A 19,821-nucleotide genomic window follows, 5' to 3' on the forward strand; every position below is an offset into this window, starting at 1 on the left:
GGGTGTAGTCAAGTCACATTATAACATGTTGTTCATATAGCTAACTGGGTGTAGTCAAGTCACATTGTAACATGTTGTTCATATAGCTAACTGGGTGTAGTCAAGTCACATTATAACATGTTGTTCATATAGCTAACTGGGTGTAGTCAAGTCACATTATAACATGTTGTTCATATAGCTAACTGGGTGTAGTCAAGTCACATTATAACATGTTGTTCATATAGCTAACTGGGTGTAGGCAAGTCACATTATAACATGTTGTTCATATAGCTAACTGGGGGTAGTCAAGTCACATTATAACATGTTGTTCATATAGCTAACTGGGTGTAGTCAAGTCACATTATAACATGTTGTTCATATAGCTAACTGGGTGTAGTCAAGTTACATTATAACATGTTGTTCATATAGCTAACTGGGTGTAGTCAAGTCACATTATAACATGTTGTTCATATAGCTAACTGGGTGTAGTCAAGTCACATTATAACATGTTGTTCATATAGCTAACTGGGTGTAGTCAAGTCACATTATAACATGTTGTTCATATAGCTAACTGGGTGTAGTCAAGTCACATTATAACATGTTGTTCATATAGCTAACTGGGTGTAGGCAAGTCACATTATAACATGTTGTTCATATAGCTAACTGGGTGTAGTCAAGTCACATTATAACATGTTGTTCATATAGCTAACTGGGTGTAGTCAAGTCACATTATAACATGTTGTTCATATAGCTAACTGGGTGTAGTCAAGTCACATTATAACATGTTGTTCATATAGCTAACTGGGTGTAGTCAAGTCACATTATAACATGTTGTTCATATAGCTAACTGGGTGTAGTCAAGTCACATTATAACATGTTGTTCATATAGCTAACTGGGTGTAGTCAAGTCACATTATAACATGTTGTTCATATAGCTAACTGGGTGTAGTCAAGTCACATTATAACATGTTGTTCATATAGCTAACTGGGTGTAGTCAAGTCACATTATAACATGTTGTTCATATAGCTAACTGGGTGGAGTCAAGTCACATTAAAACATGTTGTTCATATAGCTAACTGGGTGTAGTCAAGTCACATTATAACATGTTGTTCATATAGCTAACTGGGTGTAGTCAAGTCACATTATAACATGTTGTTCATATAGCTAACTGGGTGTAGTCAAGTCACATTATAACATGTTGTTCATATAGCTAACTGGGTGTAGTCAAGTCACATTATAACATGTTGTTCATATAGCTAACTGGGTGTAGTCAAGTCACATTATAACATGTTGTTCATATAGCTAACTGGGTGTAGTCAAGTCACATTATAACATGTTGTTCATATAGCTAACTGGGTGTAGTCAAGTCACATTATAACATGTTGTTCATATAGCTAACTGGGTGTAGTCAAGTCACATTAAAACATGTTGTTCATATAGCTAACTGGGTGTAGTCAAGTCACATTATAACATGTTGTTCATATAGCTAACTGGGTGTAGTCAAGTCACATTATAACATGTTGTTCATATAGCTAACTGGGTGTAGTCAATTCACATTACAACATGTTGTTCATATAGCTAACTGGGTGTAGTCAAGACACATTGTAACATGTTGTTCATATAGCTAACTGGGTGTAGTCAATTCACATTATAACATGTTGTTTATATAGCTAAATGGGTGTAGTCAAGACACATTATAACATGTTGTTCATATAGCTAACTGGGTGTAGTCAAGTCACATTATAACATGTTGTTCATATAGCTAACTGGGTGTAGTCAATTCACATTATAACATGTTGTTCATATAGCTAACTGGGTGTAGTCAAGTCACATTGTAACATGTTGTTCATATAGCTAACTGGGTGTAGTCAAGACACATTATAACATGTTGTTCATATAGCTAACTGGGTGTAGTCAAGTCACATTATAACATGTTGTTCATATAGCTAACTGGGTGTAGTCAAGTCACATTATAACATGTTGTTCATATAGCTAACTGGGTGTAGTCAAGTCACATTATAACATGTTGTTCATATAGCTAACTGGGTGTAGTCAAGTCACATTATAACATGTTGTTCATATAGCTAACTGGGTGTAGTCAAGTCACATTATAACATGTTGTTCATATAGCTAACTGGGTGTAGTCAAGTCACATTATAACATGTTGTTCATATAGCTAACTGGGTGTAGTCAAGTCACATTATAACATGTTGTTCATATAGCTAACTGGGTGTAGTCAAGTCACATTATAACATGTTGTTCATATAGCTAACTGGGTGTAGTCAAGACACATTATAACATGTTGTTCATATAGCTAACTGGGTGTAGTCAAGTCACATTATAACATGTTGTTCATATAGCTAACTGGGTGTAGTCAAGTCACATTATAACATGTTGTTCATATAGCTAACTGGGTGTAGTCAAGTCACATTAAAACATGTTGTTCATATAGCTAACTGGGTGTAGTCAAGTCACATTATAACATGTTGTTCATATAGCTAACTGGGTGTAGTCAAGTCACATTATAACATGTTGTTCATATAGCTAACTGGGTGTAGTCAATTCACATTACAACATGTTGTTCATATAGCTAACTGGGTGTAGTCAAGACACATTGTAACATGTTGTTCATATAGCTAACTGGGTGTAGTCAATTCACATTATAACATGTTGTTTATATAGCTAAATGGGTGTAGTCAAGACACATTATAACATGTTGTTCATATAGCTAACTGGGTGTAGTCAAGTCACATTATAACATGTTGTTCATATAGCTAACTGGGTGTAGTCAATTCACATTATAACATGTTGTTCATATAGCTAACTGGGTGTAGTCAAGTCACATTGTAACATGTTGTTCATATAGCTAACTGGGTGTAGTCAAGACACATTATAACATGTTGTTCATATAGCTAACTGGGTGTAGTCAAGTCACATTATAACATGTTGTTCATATAGCTAACTGGGTGTAGTCAAGTCACATTATAACATGTTGTTCATATAGCTAACTGGGTGTAGTCAAGTCACATTATAACATGTTGTTCATATAGCTAACTGGGTGTAGTCAAGTCACATTATAACATGTTGTTCATATAGCTAACTGGGTGTAGTCAAGTCACATTATAACATGTTGTTCATATAGCTAACTGGGTGTAGTCAAGTCACATTATAACATGTTGTTCATATAGCTAACTGGGTGTAGTCAAGTCACATTATAACATGTTGTTCATATAGCTAACTGGGTGTAGTCAAGTCACATTATAACATGTTGTTCATATAGCTAACTGGGTGTAGTCAAGACACATTATAACATGTTGTTCATATAGCTAACTGGGTGTAGTCAAGTCACATTATAACATGTTGTTCATATAGCTAACTGGGTGTAGTCAAGTCACATTATAACATGTTGTTCATATAGCTAACTGGGTGTAGTCAAGTCACATTATAACATGTTGTTCATATAGCTAACTGGGTGTAGTCAAGTCACATTATAACATGTTGTTCATATAGCTAACTGGGTGTAGTCAAGTCACATTATAACATGTTGTTCATATAGCTAACTGGGTGTAGTCAAGTCACATTATAACATGTTGTTCATATAGCTAACTGGGTGTAGTCAAGTCACATTATAACATGTTGTTCATATAGCTAACTGGGTGTAGTCAAGTCACATTATAACATGTTGTTCATATAGCTAACTGGGTGTAGTCAAGTCACATTATAACATGTTGTTCATATAGCTAACTGGGTGTAGTCAAGTCACATTAAAACATGTTGTTCATATAGCTAACTGGGTGTAGTCAAGTCACATTATAACATGTTGTTCATATAGCTAACTGGGTGGAGTCAAGTCACATTATAACATGTTGTTCATATAGCTAACTGGGTGTAGTCAAGTCACACTATAACATGTTGTTCATATAGCTAACTGGGTGTAGTCAAGTCACATTATAACATGTTGTTCATATAGCTAACTGGGTGTAGTCAAGTCACATTATAACATGTTGTTCATATAGCTAAATGGGTGTAGTCAAGTCACATTATAACATATTGTTCATATAGCTAACTGGGTGTAGTCAAGTCACATTATAACATGTTGTTCATATAGCTAACTGGGTGTAGTCAAGTCACATTATAACATGTTGTTCATATAGCTAACTGGGTGTAGTCAAGTCACATTATAACATGTTGTTCATATAGCTAACTGGGTGTAGTCAAGTCACATTAAAACATGTTGTTCATATAGCTAACTGGGTGTAGTCAAGTCACATTATAACATGTTGTTCATATATTCGTTATATCGCGGTTATTGTACAATTTGTATATTTTTTATGTATAAATTGTAAGTCGTCTTTCAGAATATCAGAACATTTGTTGTTTTCTAAATTCCAATGAGCTCCTGCTTCCTGTGTAATTTGGTATGAAACCACTGAACATACTTTTCTTAACATTAATATTATGAACTGAATTCAGGAACAGCATCATAATATCATACCTGTTGAACAAAGCAACACACTGAAATGAGATAAATTATTAAAAGAGAAGGTGAGACATTATAATTATTAATATTGTTATTATTAGTTCCACTACATGGAGAAAATGTGAAAAATATCAGTCACAACTACATGTTCATGTGATGCATTAAATCACCTGACTGTTTGGATGTGTCTGTTAGTAAATGCTTTATTTATAAGAGATAATTAATAAAAGAGAACATATGACCTTCAATAATTATTGTGTTAACCACAACCAACATGTTGGATCTCTGTTTAGTTGTCACTGTGTTAACCACAACCAACATGTTGGATCTCTGTTTAGTTGTCACTGTGTTAACCACAACCAACATGTTGGATCTCTGTTTAGTTGTTACTGTGTTAACCACAACCAACATGTTGGATCTCTGTTTAGTTGTTACTGTGTTAACCACAACCAACATGTTGGATCTCTGTTTAGTTGTCACTGTGTTAACCACAACCAACATGTTGGATCTCTGTTTAGTTGTCACTGTGTTAACCACAACCAACATGTTGGATCTCTGTTTAGTTGTCACTGTGTTAACCACAACCAACATGTTGGATCTCTGTTTAGTTGTCACTGTGTTAACCACAACCAACATGTTGGATCTCTGTTTAGTTGTCAATGTGTTAACCACAACCAACATGTTGGATCTCTGTTTAGTTGTCACTGTGTTAACCACAACCAACATGTTGGATCTCTGTTTAGTTGTCACTGTGTTAACCACAACCAACATGCTGGATCTCTGTTTAGTTGTCACTGTGTTAACCACAACCAACATGTTGGATCTCTGTTTAGTTGTCACTTTGTTAACCACAACCAACATGTTGGATCTCTGTTTAGTTGTCACTGTGTTAACCACAACCAACATGTTGGATCTCTGTTTAGGGATCAGTGCTCTAAAATGAGTCTCTCTTGGGAGAGAGAGGAGGGGGGCCCTGCCTCTAAAATGAGTCTCTCTCGGGAACATGACACCAAAGCTAAGAGGTGAGATGACAATGTTGTTTAAGAATTATTAAAGAGTTTGTTTCTAAAACGTCCACAATTTTTTCACATTTGTTATTTTTCATCAGAAATTATCTATAGATTTTTTTCATGACACAATCATTTAGCCTACTATTAATTATTGCCTAATATGTCATCATAACATTTATGTTGTGACCTATTCTTTTTTTTTATTTTACATTTTTTATTTAACCTTTATTTAAGTCAGTTAAGAACAAATTATTATTTTCAATGACGGCCAAGGAACAGTGGGTTAATTGCCTGTTCAGGGGCAGAACGACAGATTTGAACCTTGTCAGCTCGGGGGTTTGAACTTGCAATCTTCGGTTACTAGTCTACCCTGCCGCCCCAAGATTAATTTTGACAATATTAACGTTATATCAACACACTTCAATCCTGTTTAAACCAAAAAGGATTCTATCTTGCTAAATATACAGAACCACTAAAGTTCTATATAGAACCCTTTATAGGAGGTTAGGAAGTGTCTGAGTATACAGTATATATAGAATATATATAGAACCCTTTATAGGAGGTTAGGAAGTGTCTGAGTATACAGTATATATAGAAAATATATAGAACCCTTTATAGGAGGTTAGGAAGTGTCTGAGTATACAGTATATATAGAATATATATAGAACCCTTTATAGGAGGTTAGGAAGTGTCTGAGTATACAGTATATATAGAAAATATATAGAACCCTTTATAGGAGGTTAGGAAGTGTCTGAGTATACAGTATATATAGAACCCTTTATAGGAGGTTAGGAAGTGTCTGAGTATACAGTATATATATAATATATATAGAACCCTTTATAGGAGGTTAGGAAGTGTCTGAGTATACAGTATATATAGAATCCTTTATAGGAGGTTAGGAAGTGTCTGAGTATACAGTATATATTTAACCCTTTATAGGAGGTTAGGAAGTGTCTGAGTATACAGTATATATATAGTTTGCGGACGACACAACAGTGGTAGGCTTGATTACCAACAACGATGAGACGGCCTACAGGGAGGAGGTGAGGGCCCTCGGAGTGTGGTGTCAGGAAAACAACCTCACACTCAACGTCAACAAAACTAAGGAGATGATTGTGGACTTCAGGAAACAGCAGAGGGAACACCCCCCTATCCACATCGATGGAACAGTAGTGGAGAGGGTAGCAAGTTTTAAGTTCCTCGGCATACACATCACAGACAAACTGAATTGGTCCACTCACACAGACAGCATCGTGAAGAAGGCGCAGCAGCGCCTCTTCAACCTCAGGAGGCTGAAGAAATTCGGCTTGTCACCAAAAGCACTCACAAACTTCTACAGATGCACAATCGAGAGCATCCTGGCGGGCTGTATCACCGCCTGGTATGGCAACTGCACCGCCCTCAACCGTAAGGCTCTCCAGAGGGTAGTGAGGTCTGCACAACGCATCACCGGGGGCAAACTACCTGCCCTCCAGGACACCTACACCACCCGATGTCACAGGAAGGCCATAAAGATCATCAAGGACATCAACCACCCGAGCCACTGCCTGTTCACCCCGCTATCATCCAGAAGGCGAGGTCAGTACAGGTGCATCAAAGCTGGGACCGAGAGACTGAAAAACAGCTTCTATCTCAAGGCCATCAGACTGTTAAACAGCCACCACTAACACTGAGTGGCTGCTGCCAACACACTGACACTGACTCAACTCCAGCCACTTTAATAATGGGAATTGATGGGAAATGATGTAAATATATCACTAGCCACTTTAAACAATGCTACCTTATATAAATGTTACTTACCCTACATTATTCATCTCATATGCATACGTATATACTGTACTCTATATCATCGACGGTATCCTTATGTAATACATGTATCACTAGCCACTTTATACTATACTATGCCACTTTGTTTACATACTCATCTCATTTGTACATACTGTACCCGATACCATCTACTGTATCTTGCCTATGCTGCTCTGTACCATCACTCATTCATATATCCTTATGTACATATTCTTTATCCCCTTACACTGTGTACAAGACAGTAGTTTTGGAATTGTTAGTTAGATTACTTGTTATTACTGCATTGTCGGAACTAGAAGCACAAGCATTTCGCTACACTCGCATTAACATCTGCTAACCATGTGTATGTGAAAAATAAAATTTGATTTGATTTGATTTGATTTGATTTGATTTGATTTGATATAGAATATATATAGAACCCTTTATAGGAGGTTAGGAAGTGTCTGAGTATACAGTATATATAGAATATATATAGAACCCTTTATAGGAGGTTAGGTAGTGTCTGAGTATACAGTATATATAGAATATATATAGAACCCTTTATAGGAGGTTAGGAAGTGTCTGAGTATACAGTATATATAGAATATATATAGAACCCTTTATAGGAGGTTAGGAAGTGTCTGAGTATACAGTATATATAGAATATATATAGAACCCTTTATAGGAGGTTAGCCTGTCTGAGTATACAGTATATATTTAACCCTTTATAGGGCTCTTTGGTCAGAACTCTAGAGGTTCTTCTTCACTGAATTGATCTTCATTATTTCCAAACACACTGGTGGTCAGGGAGGCATCTCTTTGTTTGAACGATGGCCCACATCAACTCTGGCATTACAATACATACATTATAATACAACCTTGACCATTAGTTACAGCAAACAACAAACATGTCTCTTCTGCTCCGTTCTTAACCCCTCCTCTCTTCACTAGATGGATGGTAACTTTAGTGTTTAACCCCTCCTCTCTTCACTAGATGGACGGTAACTTTAGTGTTTAACCCCTCCTCTCTTCACTAGATGGATGGTAACTTTAGTGTTTAACCCCTCCTCTCTTCACTAGATGGATGGTAACTTTAGTGTTTAACCCCTCCTCTCTTCACTAGATGGACGGTAACTTTAGTGTTTAACCCCTCTGTGTCCAAGGACCAAACTTTTGAATATTATTTTCGGTGCGCCTCAAGTAGGCTGGAAACATGACATTTACAACAACGTTTTTTTTCTGATAACTAGTTCATTGCATCCGCCATGGAGCCCAGTTTCATAATATTACGTTATGTTATATAGTAATCGCTAAAAAACAGTCCTTATTTTAGGTTATTCTTCTTCCTGCCAGCTCCTATTAGTTGTATTGAGCTCCATGGAATCAACTCACTTTCTGAACGTTCTATTCCCAGCTCATTGTTCTGCGTCACCCTGCCAGCTCCTATTAGTTCTATTGAGCTCCGTGGAACCAACTCACCTTCTGGACGTTCTATTCCCAGCTCATTGTTCTGCGTCACCCTGCCAGCTCCTATTAGTTCTATTGAGCTCCGTGGAATCAACTCACCTTCTGAACGTTCTATTCTCAGCTCATTGTTCTGCGTCACAATGGCAGCTCCACTATTGTATCAATGACACCTGCCGGCATTAAGCTTGAACGCTGACGTCAGGTTACTTATTATCAACAGGGTTACAGCTACTACCATTATAGTACTAAATAGCACTGAATATTTTGTTAATCAAAACCTGTCTCAGCATTTTGCTGTTTTTGTTTTGTTATTGTATTATATTTATTATTGTAAGGCAGAACACTTGATCAACAAGCCACATCTGTTTTATTTTTCATATGTAGTTTGAACTGGGTGACCTAGTAACCTCTATGTGAAAGTCCAGCAATTGGCGTGTGAAAGGTGGGGCAGGTTTGAGATCTAAGGAATTAACCAGAAAAATACCCTTTATTTCTCAGCTGCCCCACCAACGTCTGTAGGTGAATTAATAACGTTTAATTGCAAAATTTCCAATAGATGGCAGCATAAGACCACGAAGAATCAGTAACAGGCTACAAGCAGCAATATGATGGACCATGAAGCATCAGTTATAGGCTACAAGCAGCAATATGATGGACCACGAAGCATCAGTTATAGTCTACAAGCAGCAATATGATGGACCATGAAGCATCAGTTATAGGCTACAAGCAGCAATATGATGGACCACGAAGCATCAGTTATAGTCTACAAGCAGCAATATGATGGACCACGAAGCATCAGTTATAGTCTACAAGCAGCAATATGATGGACCAAGAAGCATCAGTTATAGGTTATAGTCTACAAGCAGCAATATGATGGACCATGAAGCATCAGTTACAGGCTACAAGCAGCAATATGATGGACCACGAAGCATCAGTTATAGTCTACAAGCAGCAATATGATGGACCATGAAGCATCAGTTATAGTCTACAAGCAGCAATATGATGGACCACGAAGAATCAGTTATAGGCTACAAGCAGCAATATGATGGACCACGAAGAATCAGTTATAGTCTACAAGCAGCAATATGATGGACCACGAAGCATCAGTTATAGTCTACAAGCAGCAATATGATGGACCATGAAGCATCAGTTATAGGTTATAGTCTACAAGCAGCAATATGATGGACCATGAAGCATCAGTTATAGTCTACAAGCAGCAATATGATGGACCATGAAGCATCAGTTATAGGCTACAAGCAGCAATATGATGGACCAAGAAGCATCAGTTATAGGCTACAAGCAGCAATATGATGGACCATGAAGCATCAGTTATAGGCTACAAGCAGCAATATGATGGACCATGAAGCATCAGTTATAGGCTACAAGCAGCAATATGATGGACCATGAAGCATCAGTTATAGGCTACAAGCAGCAATATGATGGACCATGAAGCATCAGTTATAGGCTACAAGCAGCAATATGATGGACCATGAAGCATCAGTTATAGGTTATAGTCTACAAGCAGCAATATGATGGACCATGAAGCATCAGTTATAGTCTACAAGCAGCAATATGATGGACCATGAAGCATCAGTTATAGGCTACAAGCAGCAATATGATGGACCATGAAGCATCAGTTATAGTCTACAAGCAGCAATATGATGTACCATGAAGCATCAGTTATAGGCTACAAACAGCAATATGATGGACCATGAAGCATCAGTTATAGTCTACAAGCAGCAATATGATGGACCATGAAGCATCAGTTATAGTCTACAAGCAGCAATATGATGGACCATGAAGCATCAGTTATAGGCTACAAGCAGCAATATGATGGACCATGAAGCATCAGTTATAGTCTACAAGCAGCAATATGATGGACCATGAAGCATCAGTTATAGGCTACAAGCAGCAATATGATGGACCATGAAGCATCAGTTATAGTCTACAAGCAGCAATATGATGGACCATGAAGCATCAGTTATAGGTTACAAGCAGCAATATGATGGACCATGAAGCATCAGTTATAGTCTACAAGCAGCAATATGATGGACCATGAAGCATCAGTTATAGGCTACAAGCAGCAATATGATGGACCATGAAGCATCAGTTATAGGTTATAGTCTACAAGCAGCAATATGATGGACCATGAAGCATCAGTTATAGGCTACAAGCAGCAATATGATGGACCATGAAGCATCAGTTATAGTCTACAAGCAGCATAAGACCATGAAGCATCAGTTATAGGTTATAGGCTACAAGCAGCAATATGATGGACCATGAAGCATCAGTTATAGGCTACAAGCAGCAATATGATGGACATAAAATAGCATGCAACTACAGACTATACTGTCTTGTGATTTTCTAAAATGGTCACTCATTACTTTAGTTAACTATATATCTCATATTAAGGCTGTGCTGTTTTTGCGAGAGCAAATAAATAGTAACTATAGCAGGTATTGAACCCCGGGTAAATAATCACTAGTCAGAACCTCAACCTCAGTATACATTCATTATAAAAATGTTAATATCATGTTAATATCTGATATTGTGAGTAAACAACCTCAGAATAGAAAAGACAAGAGTGCGTCTTCCAGCCCGCCAATAAAAGCTGTTAGCAAATTTTTACATTTAATTTAATTGATTTGTTTTCCCCTTTTTCTCCCCAATTTCGTGGTTTCCAATTGTTTTAGTAGCTAGTAATTACTATCTTGTCTCATCGCTACAACTCCCGTACGGGCTCGGGAGAGACGAAGGTTGAAAGTCATGCGTCCTCCGATACACAACCCAACCAAGCCACACTGCTTCTTAACACAGCGCGCATCCAACCCGGAAGCCAGCCGCACCAATGTGTCGGAGGAAACACCGTGCACCTGGCAACCTTGGTTAGCGCGCACTGCGCTGCGCTGGTGCGCAATGAGACAAGGACATCCCTACCGACCAAGCCCTCCCTAACCCGGACAACGCCAATGCCAATTGTGCATCGCCCCACGGACCTCCTGGTCGCGGCCGGTTACGACAGAGCCTGGGCGCGAAGAGTCTCTGAGAGTCTCTGAGGGCACAGCTGGCGCTGCAGTACAGCACCCTTAACCACTGCACCACCCGGGAGGCCCGCTGTTAGCAAATTAACCTCAACATGCCCCTCTAGAAGGCAGAATGACGACACAAGCTTTTAGCAGGGCTGAGTTGACTACTAGCGAGAGAAGACAGAGTAACGACACCAGCCTTTTAGCAGGGCTGAGTTGACTACTAGCGAGAGAAGACAGAGTAACGACACCAGCCTTTTAGCAGGGCTGAGTTGACTACTAGCGAGAGAAGGCAGAGCAGCTCGATGCTGGTTGAGGAATTTGACAATGAATGTACCTGGAAAATGTGTTTTTCTAGACCAGAGGTGAATGAATTCATGTTCAGGTTTATTGATAATCATTATATTAATGAAGTATAATTTCAAAACATGAGCATAAAAACAGGTAATAATAAACATGAATGATCATTATTTTACAGCACAGTAATCTGTTAAATGCTTTTTCAGTCCTTCCTCTTGTGTTAGCAGTGTGGAAAGGGACAGGAAGAAGCCCTCTTGTGTTAGCAGTGTGGAAAGGGACAGGAAGAAGCCCTCTTGTGTTAGCAGTGTGGAAAGGGACAGGAAGAAGCCCTCTTGTGTTAGCAGTGTGGAAAGGGACAGGAAGAAGCCCTCTTGTGTTAGCAGTGTGGAAAGGGACAGGAAGAAGCCCTCTTGTGTTAGCAGTGTGGAAAGGGACAGGAAGAAGCCCTCTTGTGTTAGCATTGTGGAAAGGGACAGGAAGAAGCCCTCTTGTGTTAGCAGTGTGGAAAGGGACAGGAAGAAGCCCTCTTGTGTTTGCAGTGTGGAAAGGGACAGGAAGAAGCCCTCTTGTGTTAGCAGTGTGGAAAGGGACAGGAAGAAGCCCTCTTGTGTTAGCAGTGTGGAAAGGGACAGGAAGAAGCCCTCTTGTGTTAGCAGTGTGGAAAGGGACAGATAGAAGCCCTCTTGTGTTAGCAGTGTGGAAAGGGACAGGAAGAAGCCCTCTTGTGTTTGCAGTGTGGAAAGGGACAGGAAGAAGCCCTCTTGTGTTAGCAGTGTGGAAAGGGACAGGAAGAAGCCCTCTTGTGTTAGCAGTGTGGAAAGCGACAGGAAGAAGCCCTCTTGTGTTAGCAGTGTGGAAAGGGACAGGAAGAAGCCCTCTTGTGTTAGCAGTGTGGAAAGGGACAGAAATAAGCCCTCTTGTGTTAGCAGTGTGGAAAGGGACAGGAAGAAGCCCTCTTGTGTTAGCAGTGTGGAAAGGGACAGGAAGAAGCCCTCTTGTGTTAGCAGTGTGGAAAGGGACAGAAATAAGCCCTCTTGTGTTAGCAGTGTGGAAAGGGACAGGAAGAAGCCCTCTTGTGTTAGCAGTGTGGAAAGGGACAGGAAGAAGCCCTCTTGTGTTAGCAGTGTGGAAAGGGACAGGAAGAAGCCCTCTTGTGTTAGCAGTGTGGAAAGGGACAGGAAGAAGCCCTCTTGTGTTAGCAGTTTGGAAAGGGACAGGAAGAAGCCCTCTTGTGTTAGCAGTGTGGAAAGGGACAGGAAGAAGCCCTCTTGTGTTAGCAGTGTGGAAAGGGACAGGAAGAAGCCCTCTTGTGTTAGCAGTGTGGAAAGGGACAGGAAGAAGCCCTCTTGTGTTAGCAGTTTGGAAAGGGACAGGAAGAAGCCCTCTTGTGTTAGCAGTGTGGAAAGGGACAGGAAGAAGCCCTCTTGTGTTAGCAGTGTGGAAAGGGACAGGAAGAAGCACACAGGAGTTTTCCTGTGAGGGGAGTGGTGGTGTATCCAGGGAGAAAACTAAACTAATCTTCTGAAATGTCTTTTGTGGTCTTATGCTGCCATCTATTGGAATTATGTAGCAACTGCAGTAGTACTGAATAATGTGTAATTCCTTACTAAAGTAGTAATTATTCAACATTTTCTAGTTCAATTCACCACTTACAACCATAAAATAACCATTGATAGCATAACAAACAATGAAACTGACATCAACCAAAAACACCATACATTTAGTTCATTATTTTAAAACATTAACAATTTATTTAGATGGGTGACATTATCTGCCAAAGTAACAGCCCTGTAGACAAAGAAGAGCTCTCCATTAGGAACCAAAACATTCATATATATATATAATTACTGTGTAAAACCTAGCAGTACTACTGATTTCTCTGAGAGTGAGGCAGATATATATTATTACTGTGTAAAACCTAGCAGTACTACTGATTTCTCTGAGAATGAGGCAGATATATATTATTACTGTGTAAAACCTAGCAGTACTACTGATTTCTCTGAGAGTGAGGCAGATATATATTATTACTGTATAAAACCTAGCAGTACTACTGATTTCTCTGAGAATGAGGCAGATATATATTATTACTGTGTAAAACCTAGCAGTACTACTGATTTCTCTGAGAATGAGGCAGATATATATTATTACTGTGTAAAACCTAGCAGTACTACTGATTTCTCTGAGAGTGAGGCAGATATATATTATTACTGTGTAAAACCTAGCAGTACTACTGATTTCACTGAGAGTGAGGCAGATATATATTATTACTGTGTAAAACCTAGCAGTTCTACTGATTTCACTGAGAGTGAGGCAGATATATATTATTACTGTGTAAAACCTAGCAGTACTACTGATTTCTCTGAGAGTGAGGCAGATATATATTATTACTGTGTAAAACCTAGCAGTTCTACTGATTTCACTGAGAGTGAGGCAGATATATATTATTACTGTGTAAAACCTAGCAGTACTACTGATTTCTCTGAGAGTGAGGCAGATATATATTATTACTGTGTAAAACCTAGCAGTTCTACTGATTTCACTGAGAGTGAGGCAGATATATATTATTACTGTGTAAAACCTAGCAGTACTACTGATTTCACTGAGAGTGAGGCAGATATATATTATTACTGTGTAAAACCTAGCAGTACTACTGATTTCACTGAGAGTGAGGCAGATATATATTATTACTGTGTAAAACCTAGCAGTACTACTGATTTCACTGAGAGTGAATCAGATATATATTATTACTGTGTAAAACCTAGCAGTACTACTGATTTCACTGAGAGTGAATCAGATATATATTATTACTGTGTAAAACCTAGCAGTACTACTGATTACTCTGAGTGAGACAGATATATATTATTACTGTGTAAAACCTAGCAGTACTACTGATTTCTCTGAGAGTGAGGCAGATATATATTATTACTGTGTAAAACCTAGCAGTGCTACTGATTTCTCTGAGAGTGAGTCAGATATATATTATTACTGTGTAAAACCTAGCAGTACTACTGATTTCTCTGAGAGTGAGGCAGATATATATTATTACTGTGTAAAACCTAGCAGTACTACTGATTTCTCTGAGAGTGAGGCAGATATATATTATTACTGTGTAAAACCTAGCAGTACTACTGATTTCTCTGAGAGTGAGGCAGATATATATTATTACTGTGTAAAACCTAGCAGTACTACTGATTTCTCTGAGAGTGAGGCAGATATATAGCATTTTGCAAAAACAAAGCCTTTGTCTCTGAAATGAAACCAACAAATGATAGACTATAAACAAATACATGTCTGTCATTGAACAACCCAATGTAATGATTAGATAGTGAAACAAATATATATATTTCAAAATGTATTTCAGAAGTTAAAGATACTTTTTGAACATTTATGATGAATATATAGCGTTTTGGAATGAAACTCTTCTTATGTTTCCCCATCTGAGCTCAGAGTAGATGAGAGATGTAATGTTTGTCTCTGTTGTGTTGAAGACCAATCAAGCAGGAGAGACCAGCCTCCACTGTTCCCAGCTGTGTGTCCATGAAGAGTGACCAGTCTAAGGAACTTCCTATATCCTTTAGAAAGGAAGACTTTTCTACTGAACAAAGGTAAGAAGAACTCATGGGTCCTGGTCAGTGAGTTAAACAACACTGTCTCTAGTCATTTCTCCTCTCCCATTTTCCCATTTATTGTTGTTGTTTTCATAATCCATAGGCTAATCATTTTGTCCATTTTCATAGTCCTAAAACAATATTAAACAAACACAACATTCCCTCTGTGTGTGTGTCTGTGTGTGTGTGTGTGTGTGTGTGTGTGTGTGTGTGTGTGTGTGTGTGTGTGTGTGTGTGTGTGTGTGTGTGTGTGTGTGTGTGTCTGTCTCATGTTTTGTCCACAGAAACCAACAGGAGAGATCAGAGTCAGAGATTCTCAGTGGTCAGTCTTCCCAGAGTCATCAAACAGGCCTGGCCTCCATATTCAGTGTATGTGGTCCTGTTATGTACATTTGTTTTTGTTTACCTCAAGTAAAGTTGATCTGTCAATCATTCAGTAATGTGTTAATGAGAAAGCATTTATTATCTTGCTTAACTTATTTACTTTATTTATTTCAGATGCTTGAAGAGAAAATCATGACATTTGTGAAAAACGAGCTGAAGATGTTCAAGAGGATTCTTTGTCCAGAACTCCCAGAAGGCTTTGAGAGTCAGAAGCAGGAAGTGGTGGATGCTGAAGATGAGCAGCAGGAGAGCAGTGCCAGAGAGGGGGCTCTGAAGATCACACTGCACATCCTGAGGAAAATGAACCAGAAGGAGCTTGCTGACACACTAGAGAAATGTAAGATCTGTCTGCCTATTGATGAATTATGTTTTATAACATTTAAAAGATGTAGCTAAAGTACAGCTAAAGTAGCTGTGTAACTCAATGATATTGTAGCAGCCTTAACACAACACCTAGTGACCTCATCAAGTAGCAGCATGGACGTGTTGTGATGATTAATTTAGAGAGAGAGAGAACATTAATAATACCATCAATAATACCAATAATAATATAATCAGTCACACCAGTCTGTAATGCATTATGAAAACATTTACACATTTATACAGTCAGTTAAGAGAATACATTATTATAATTTCAAACTTTATAACAGTCCTACAATACTGTAGGTATTAAAACAGACGTAATATTATTATCCTCTGTGTTATTTCTAGATTCAGATGATCCTGCTGTGATTTGCCAACGTGAACTCAAATCTAATCTAAAGAAGAAGTTTCAATGTGTATTTGAGGGGATCGCTAAACAAGGAAACCCAACACTTCTCAATAAGATCTACACAGAGCTCTACATCACAGAGGGTGGAACAGGAGAGGTCAATAATGAACATGAGCTGAGACAGATTGAGACAACAACCAGGAAACAAGCAAGACCAGAGACTGCAATCAAATGTAACGACATCTTCAAACCCGTAACTGGACAAGACAAACTTATCAGAACTGTGCTGACAAAGGGAGTCGCTGGCATTGGAAAAACAGTATCTGTGCAGAAGTTAATTCTGGATTGGGCTGAAGGAAAAGCAAATCAGGATGTCCAATTTGTATTTTCATTCCCTTTCCGGGAGCTGAATTTGATGAAAGATGACAAACACACTTTGGTTGATCTTCTTAATCACTTCTCAATGGAAACCAAAAAATCAAGAATCTCTAACTATAACAAGTACAAAGTTCTGTTCATCTTTGATGGTCTGGATGAGTGCCGACTGCCCCTAGACTTCCAGAAGAACAAGATCTGTTGGGACGTCACAGAGTCAACCTCAGTGGATGTTCTGCTGACAAATCTCATCAAGGGAAATCTCCTTCCCTCTGCTCTCCTCTGGATAACTACCCGACCTGCAGCAGCCAATAAGATCCCTTCAGGGTGTGTTGACCAGGTGACAGAGGTACGAGGGTTCAATGACCCACAGAAGGAGGAGTACTTCAGGAAGAGATTCAGTGATGAGGACCTGGCCAGCAGAATCATCTCACACATAAAGACATCAAGGACCCTCCACATCATGTGCCACATTCCAGTCTTCTGTTGGATTTCTTCAATAGTCCTTGAACACATGCTGAAACATAAGAGAGAAGAGATGCCCAAGACTCTGACTGAGATGTACACACACCTTGTGGTGTTTCATACCAAACAGAAGAATGAAAAGTATCTTGGGGAAGAAGAGACAGATCCACACAAAGACAACATTCTGTCACTGGGAAAACTGGCTTTTCAACAGCTTGTGAATGGCAATCTGATTTTCTATGAAGAAGACCTGAAAGAGGCTGGCATTAATGTCAATGAAGCCTCAGTGTACTCAGGATTGTGCACACAGCTCTTTAAAGAGGAATGTGGGCTGTACCAGGACAAGGTGTACTGCTTCGTACATCTGAGCATTCAGGAGTTTCTGGCTGCTGTATATGTGTTCCTCTCATTCATCAACAACAATGAGAATCTAATGGACAAACTGCAAACAAAAGACGAGCCTGAAGTTACTTTCTACAAGAGTGCTGTGGATAAAGCCTTACAAAGTGAGACGGGAAACCTGGACCTTTTCCTCCGCTTCCTTCTGGGCCTCTCACTGGAGTCCAATCAGAAGTACTTACAAGGTCTACTGACAAAGACAAGAAGCAGCTCACAGAGCCATGAAGAAACAGTCAAGTACATCAAGGAGAAGATCAGGGAGAATCCCTCTCCAGAGAGGAGCATCAATCTGTTCCACTGTCTGAATGAACTGAATGACCATTCTCTAGTGGAGGAGATCCAAAGCTTCCTGAGATCAGGAAGTCTCTCAGAAGACAAACTGTCACCTGCACAGTGGTCAGCTCTGGTCTTTGTGTTGCTGACTTCAGAACAGGAGCTGGATGTGTTTGACCTGAAGAAATACTCCAGATCAGAGGAAGGTCTTCTGAGGCTGCTGCCAGTGGTCAAAGCCTCCAGAGCTGTTCTGTGAGTAAATAAAATGACATTTAAGAACTAATCATCAGGAAGAAATATTCAGTTTAGAGAACAATATGTTTTATAATATGTATATAATATTATATTGAAAAACATATTGAATAAATTCATTGATTTTCATATTAGTATAACAATATGACCATACAATTCTAGGAGATGGAAGATGAATCTGTATGTTGTTTGAGAGAATAAACCAAATGCATCTACCATTGTCCTTCTACACTACTGGTGTTAAATTAACAGTGTGTTTGGGAAGTCATGATGATCTCTTTGTCAGGCTGTCAGGCTGTGGAGTCACAGAGGAAGGCTGTGCTTCTCTGGTCTCAGCTCTGGAGTCAAACCCCTCACACCTGAGAGAGCTGGATCTGAGTAACAATGACCTGAAGGATTCAGGAGTGAAGCTGCTCTCTGCTGGACTGGGGAATCCCCACTGTAAACTGGAGACTCTGAGGTCAGTATTCCTGTATTTGGTCAACAAGTGATAACTGTTCACCAGATCCACATGTGTTTACCAGATACACATAGTCCACACCATATGTGTTTGGACAGTAAAGCTTACAGTTTTACATTTGGTGCTATGCTCCAGCATATATATATATATATTTTATAATTGTATAATTTAGTCTTAATTATTTGAACAAATTAATTTAGTCATAAGTTTAGTGTCCCATATTCCATGCCTGCAGTGATTACATGAAGCTTGTGATTCTACTAACTTGTTGAATTAATTTGCAGTTTGTCTTGGTTGTGTTTTGGATGTTTTTCCTGATAGAAACTGAATGGTGAATAATGTCCTGTCATTTTGGAGTCACTTCACTTGTATTGTCAGTAAAAATAGAAGATGTTTCTGAACACTTCCACATTCATGTGGATCCTACCATGATTATGAATAATAATGAATGAATTGTGAATTATGATGAATGAGAAAGTTACAGAGGCACAAATATCAGATTAAATATACCCCCCCCTGTTATTGGTAATGGTGATAGGTTAGTATGTTTTGTTGTAGCCTCTGTTATCGGTAATGGTGAGAGGTTAGCATGTTTTGTTGTAGCCTCTGTTATTGGTAATGGTGAGAGGTTAGCATGTTTTGTTGTAGCCTCTGTTATTGGTAATGGTGAGAGGTTAGCATGTTTTGTTGTAGCCTCTGTTATTGGTAATGGTGAGAGGTTAGCATGTTTTGTTGTAGCCTCTGTTATTGGTAATGGTAAGAGGTTAGCATGTTTTGTTGTAGCCTCTGTTATTGGTAATGGTGAGAGGTTAGCATGTTTTGTTGTAGCCTCTGTTATTGGTAAT

At 38.8% G+C, this 19,821-nt stretch overlaps 2 protein-coding genes across 2 annotated transcripts in view; one reads left to right on the forward strand and one right to left on the reverse strand.

Annotated features, from left to right (window-relative positions):
• The window catches only part of LOC139405168 (NLR family CARD domain-containing protein 3-like), a 457,948-nt gene that overhangs the window by 434,958 nt on the left and 3,169 nt on the right, over positions 1–19,821 (forward strand). Inside the window, exons 5-9 of the mRNA XM_071147586.1 lie at positions 15,537–15,653; positions 15,941–16,025; positions 16,155–16,377; positions 16,752–18,516; positions 18,803–18,976. Coding sequence (XP_071003687.1) covers positions 15,537–15,653; positions 15,941–16,025; positions 16,155–16,377; positions 16,752–18,516; positions 18,803–18,976 — 2,364 coding nt within the window. The remainder of the gene's footprint in view (positions 1–15,536; positions 15,654–15,940; positions 16,026–16,154; positions 16,378–16,751; positions 18,517–18,802; positions 18,977–19,821) is intronic.
• LOC139405167 (NLR family CARD domain-containing protein 3-like) overlaps positions 1–19,821 on the reverse strand; it is a 144,434-nt gene that overhangs the window by 44,846 nt on the left and 79,767 nt on the right. The gene's annotated exons all lie outside the window — the stretch shown is intronic.

This window comes from Oncorhynchus clarkii, unplaced genomic scaffold (assembly GCF_045791955.1).
Source record: "Oncorhynchus clarkii lewisi isolate Uvic-CL-2024 unplaced genomic scaffold, UVic_Ocla_1.0 unplaced_contig_8549_pilon_pilon, whole genome shotgun sequence".
Classification (NCBI taxonomy): domain Eukaryota; kingdom Metazoa; phylum Chordata; class Actinopteri; order Salmoniformes; family Salmonidae; genus Oncorhynchus; species Oncorhynchus clarkii.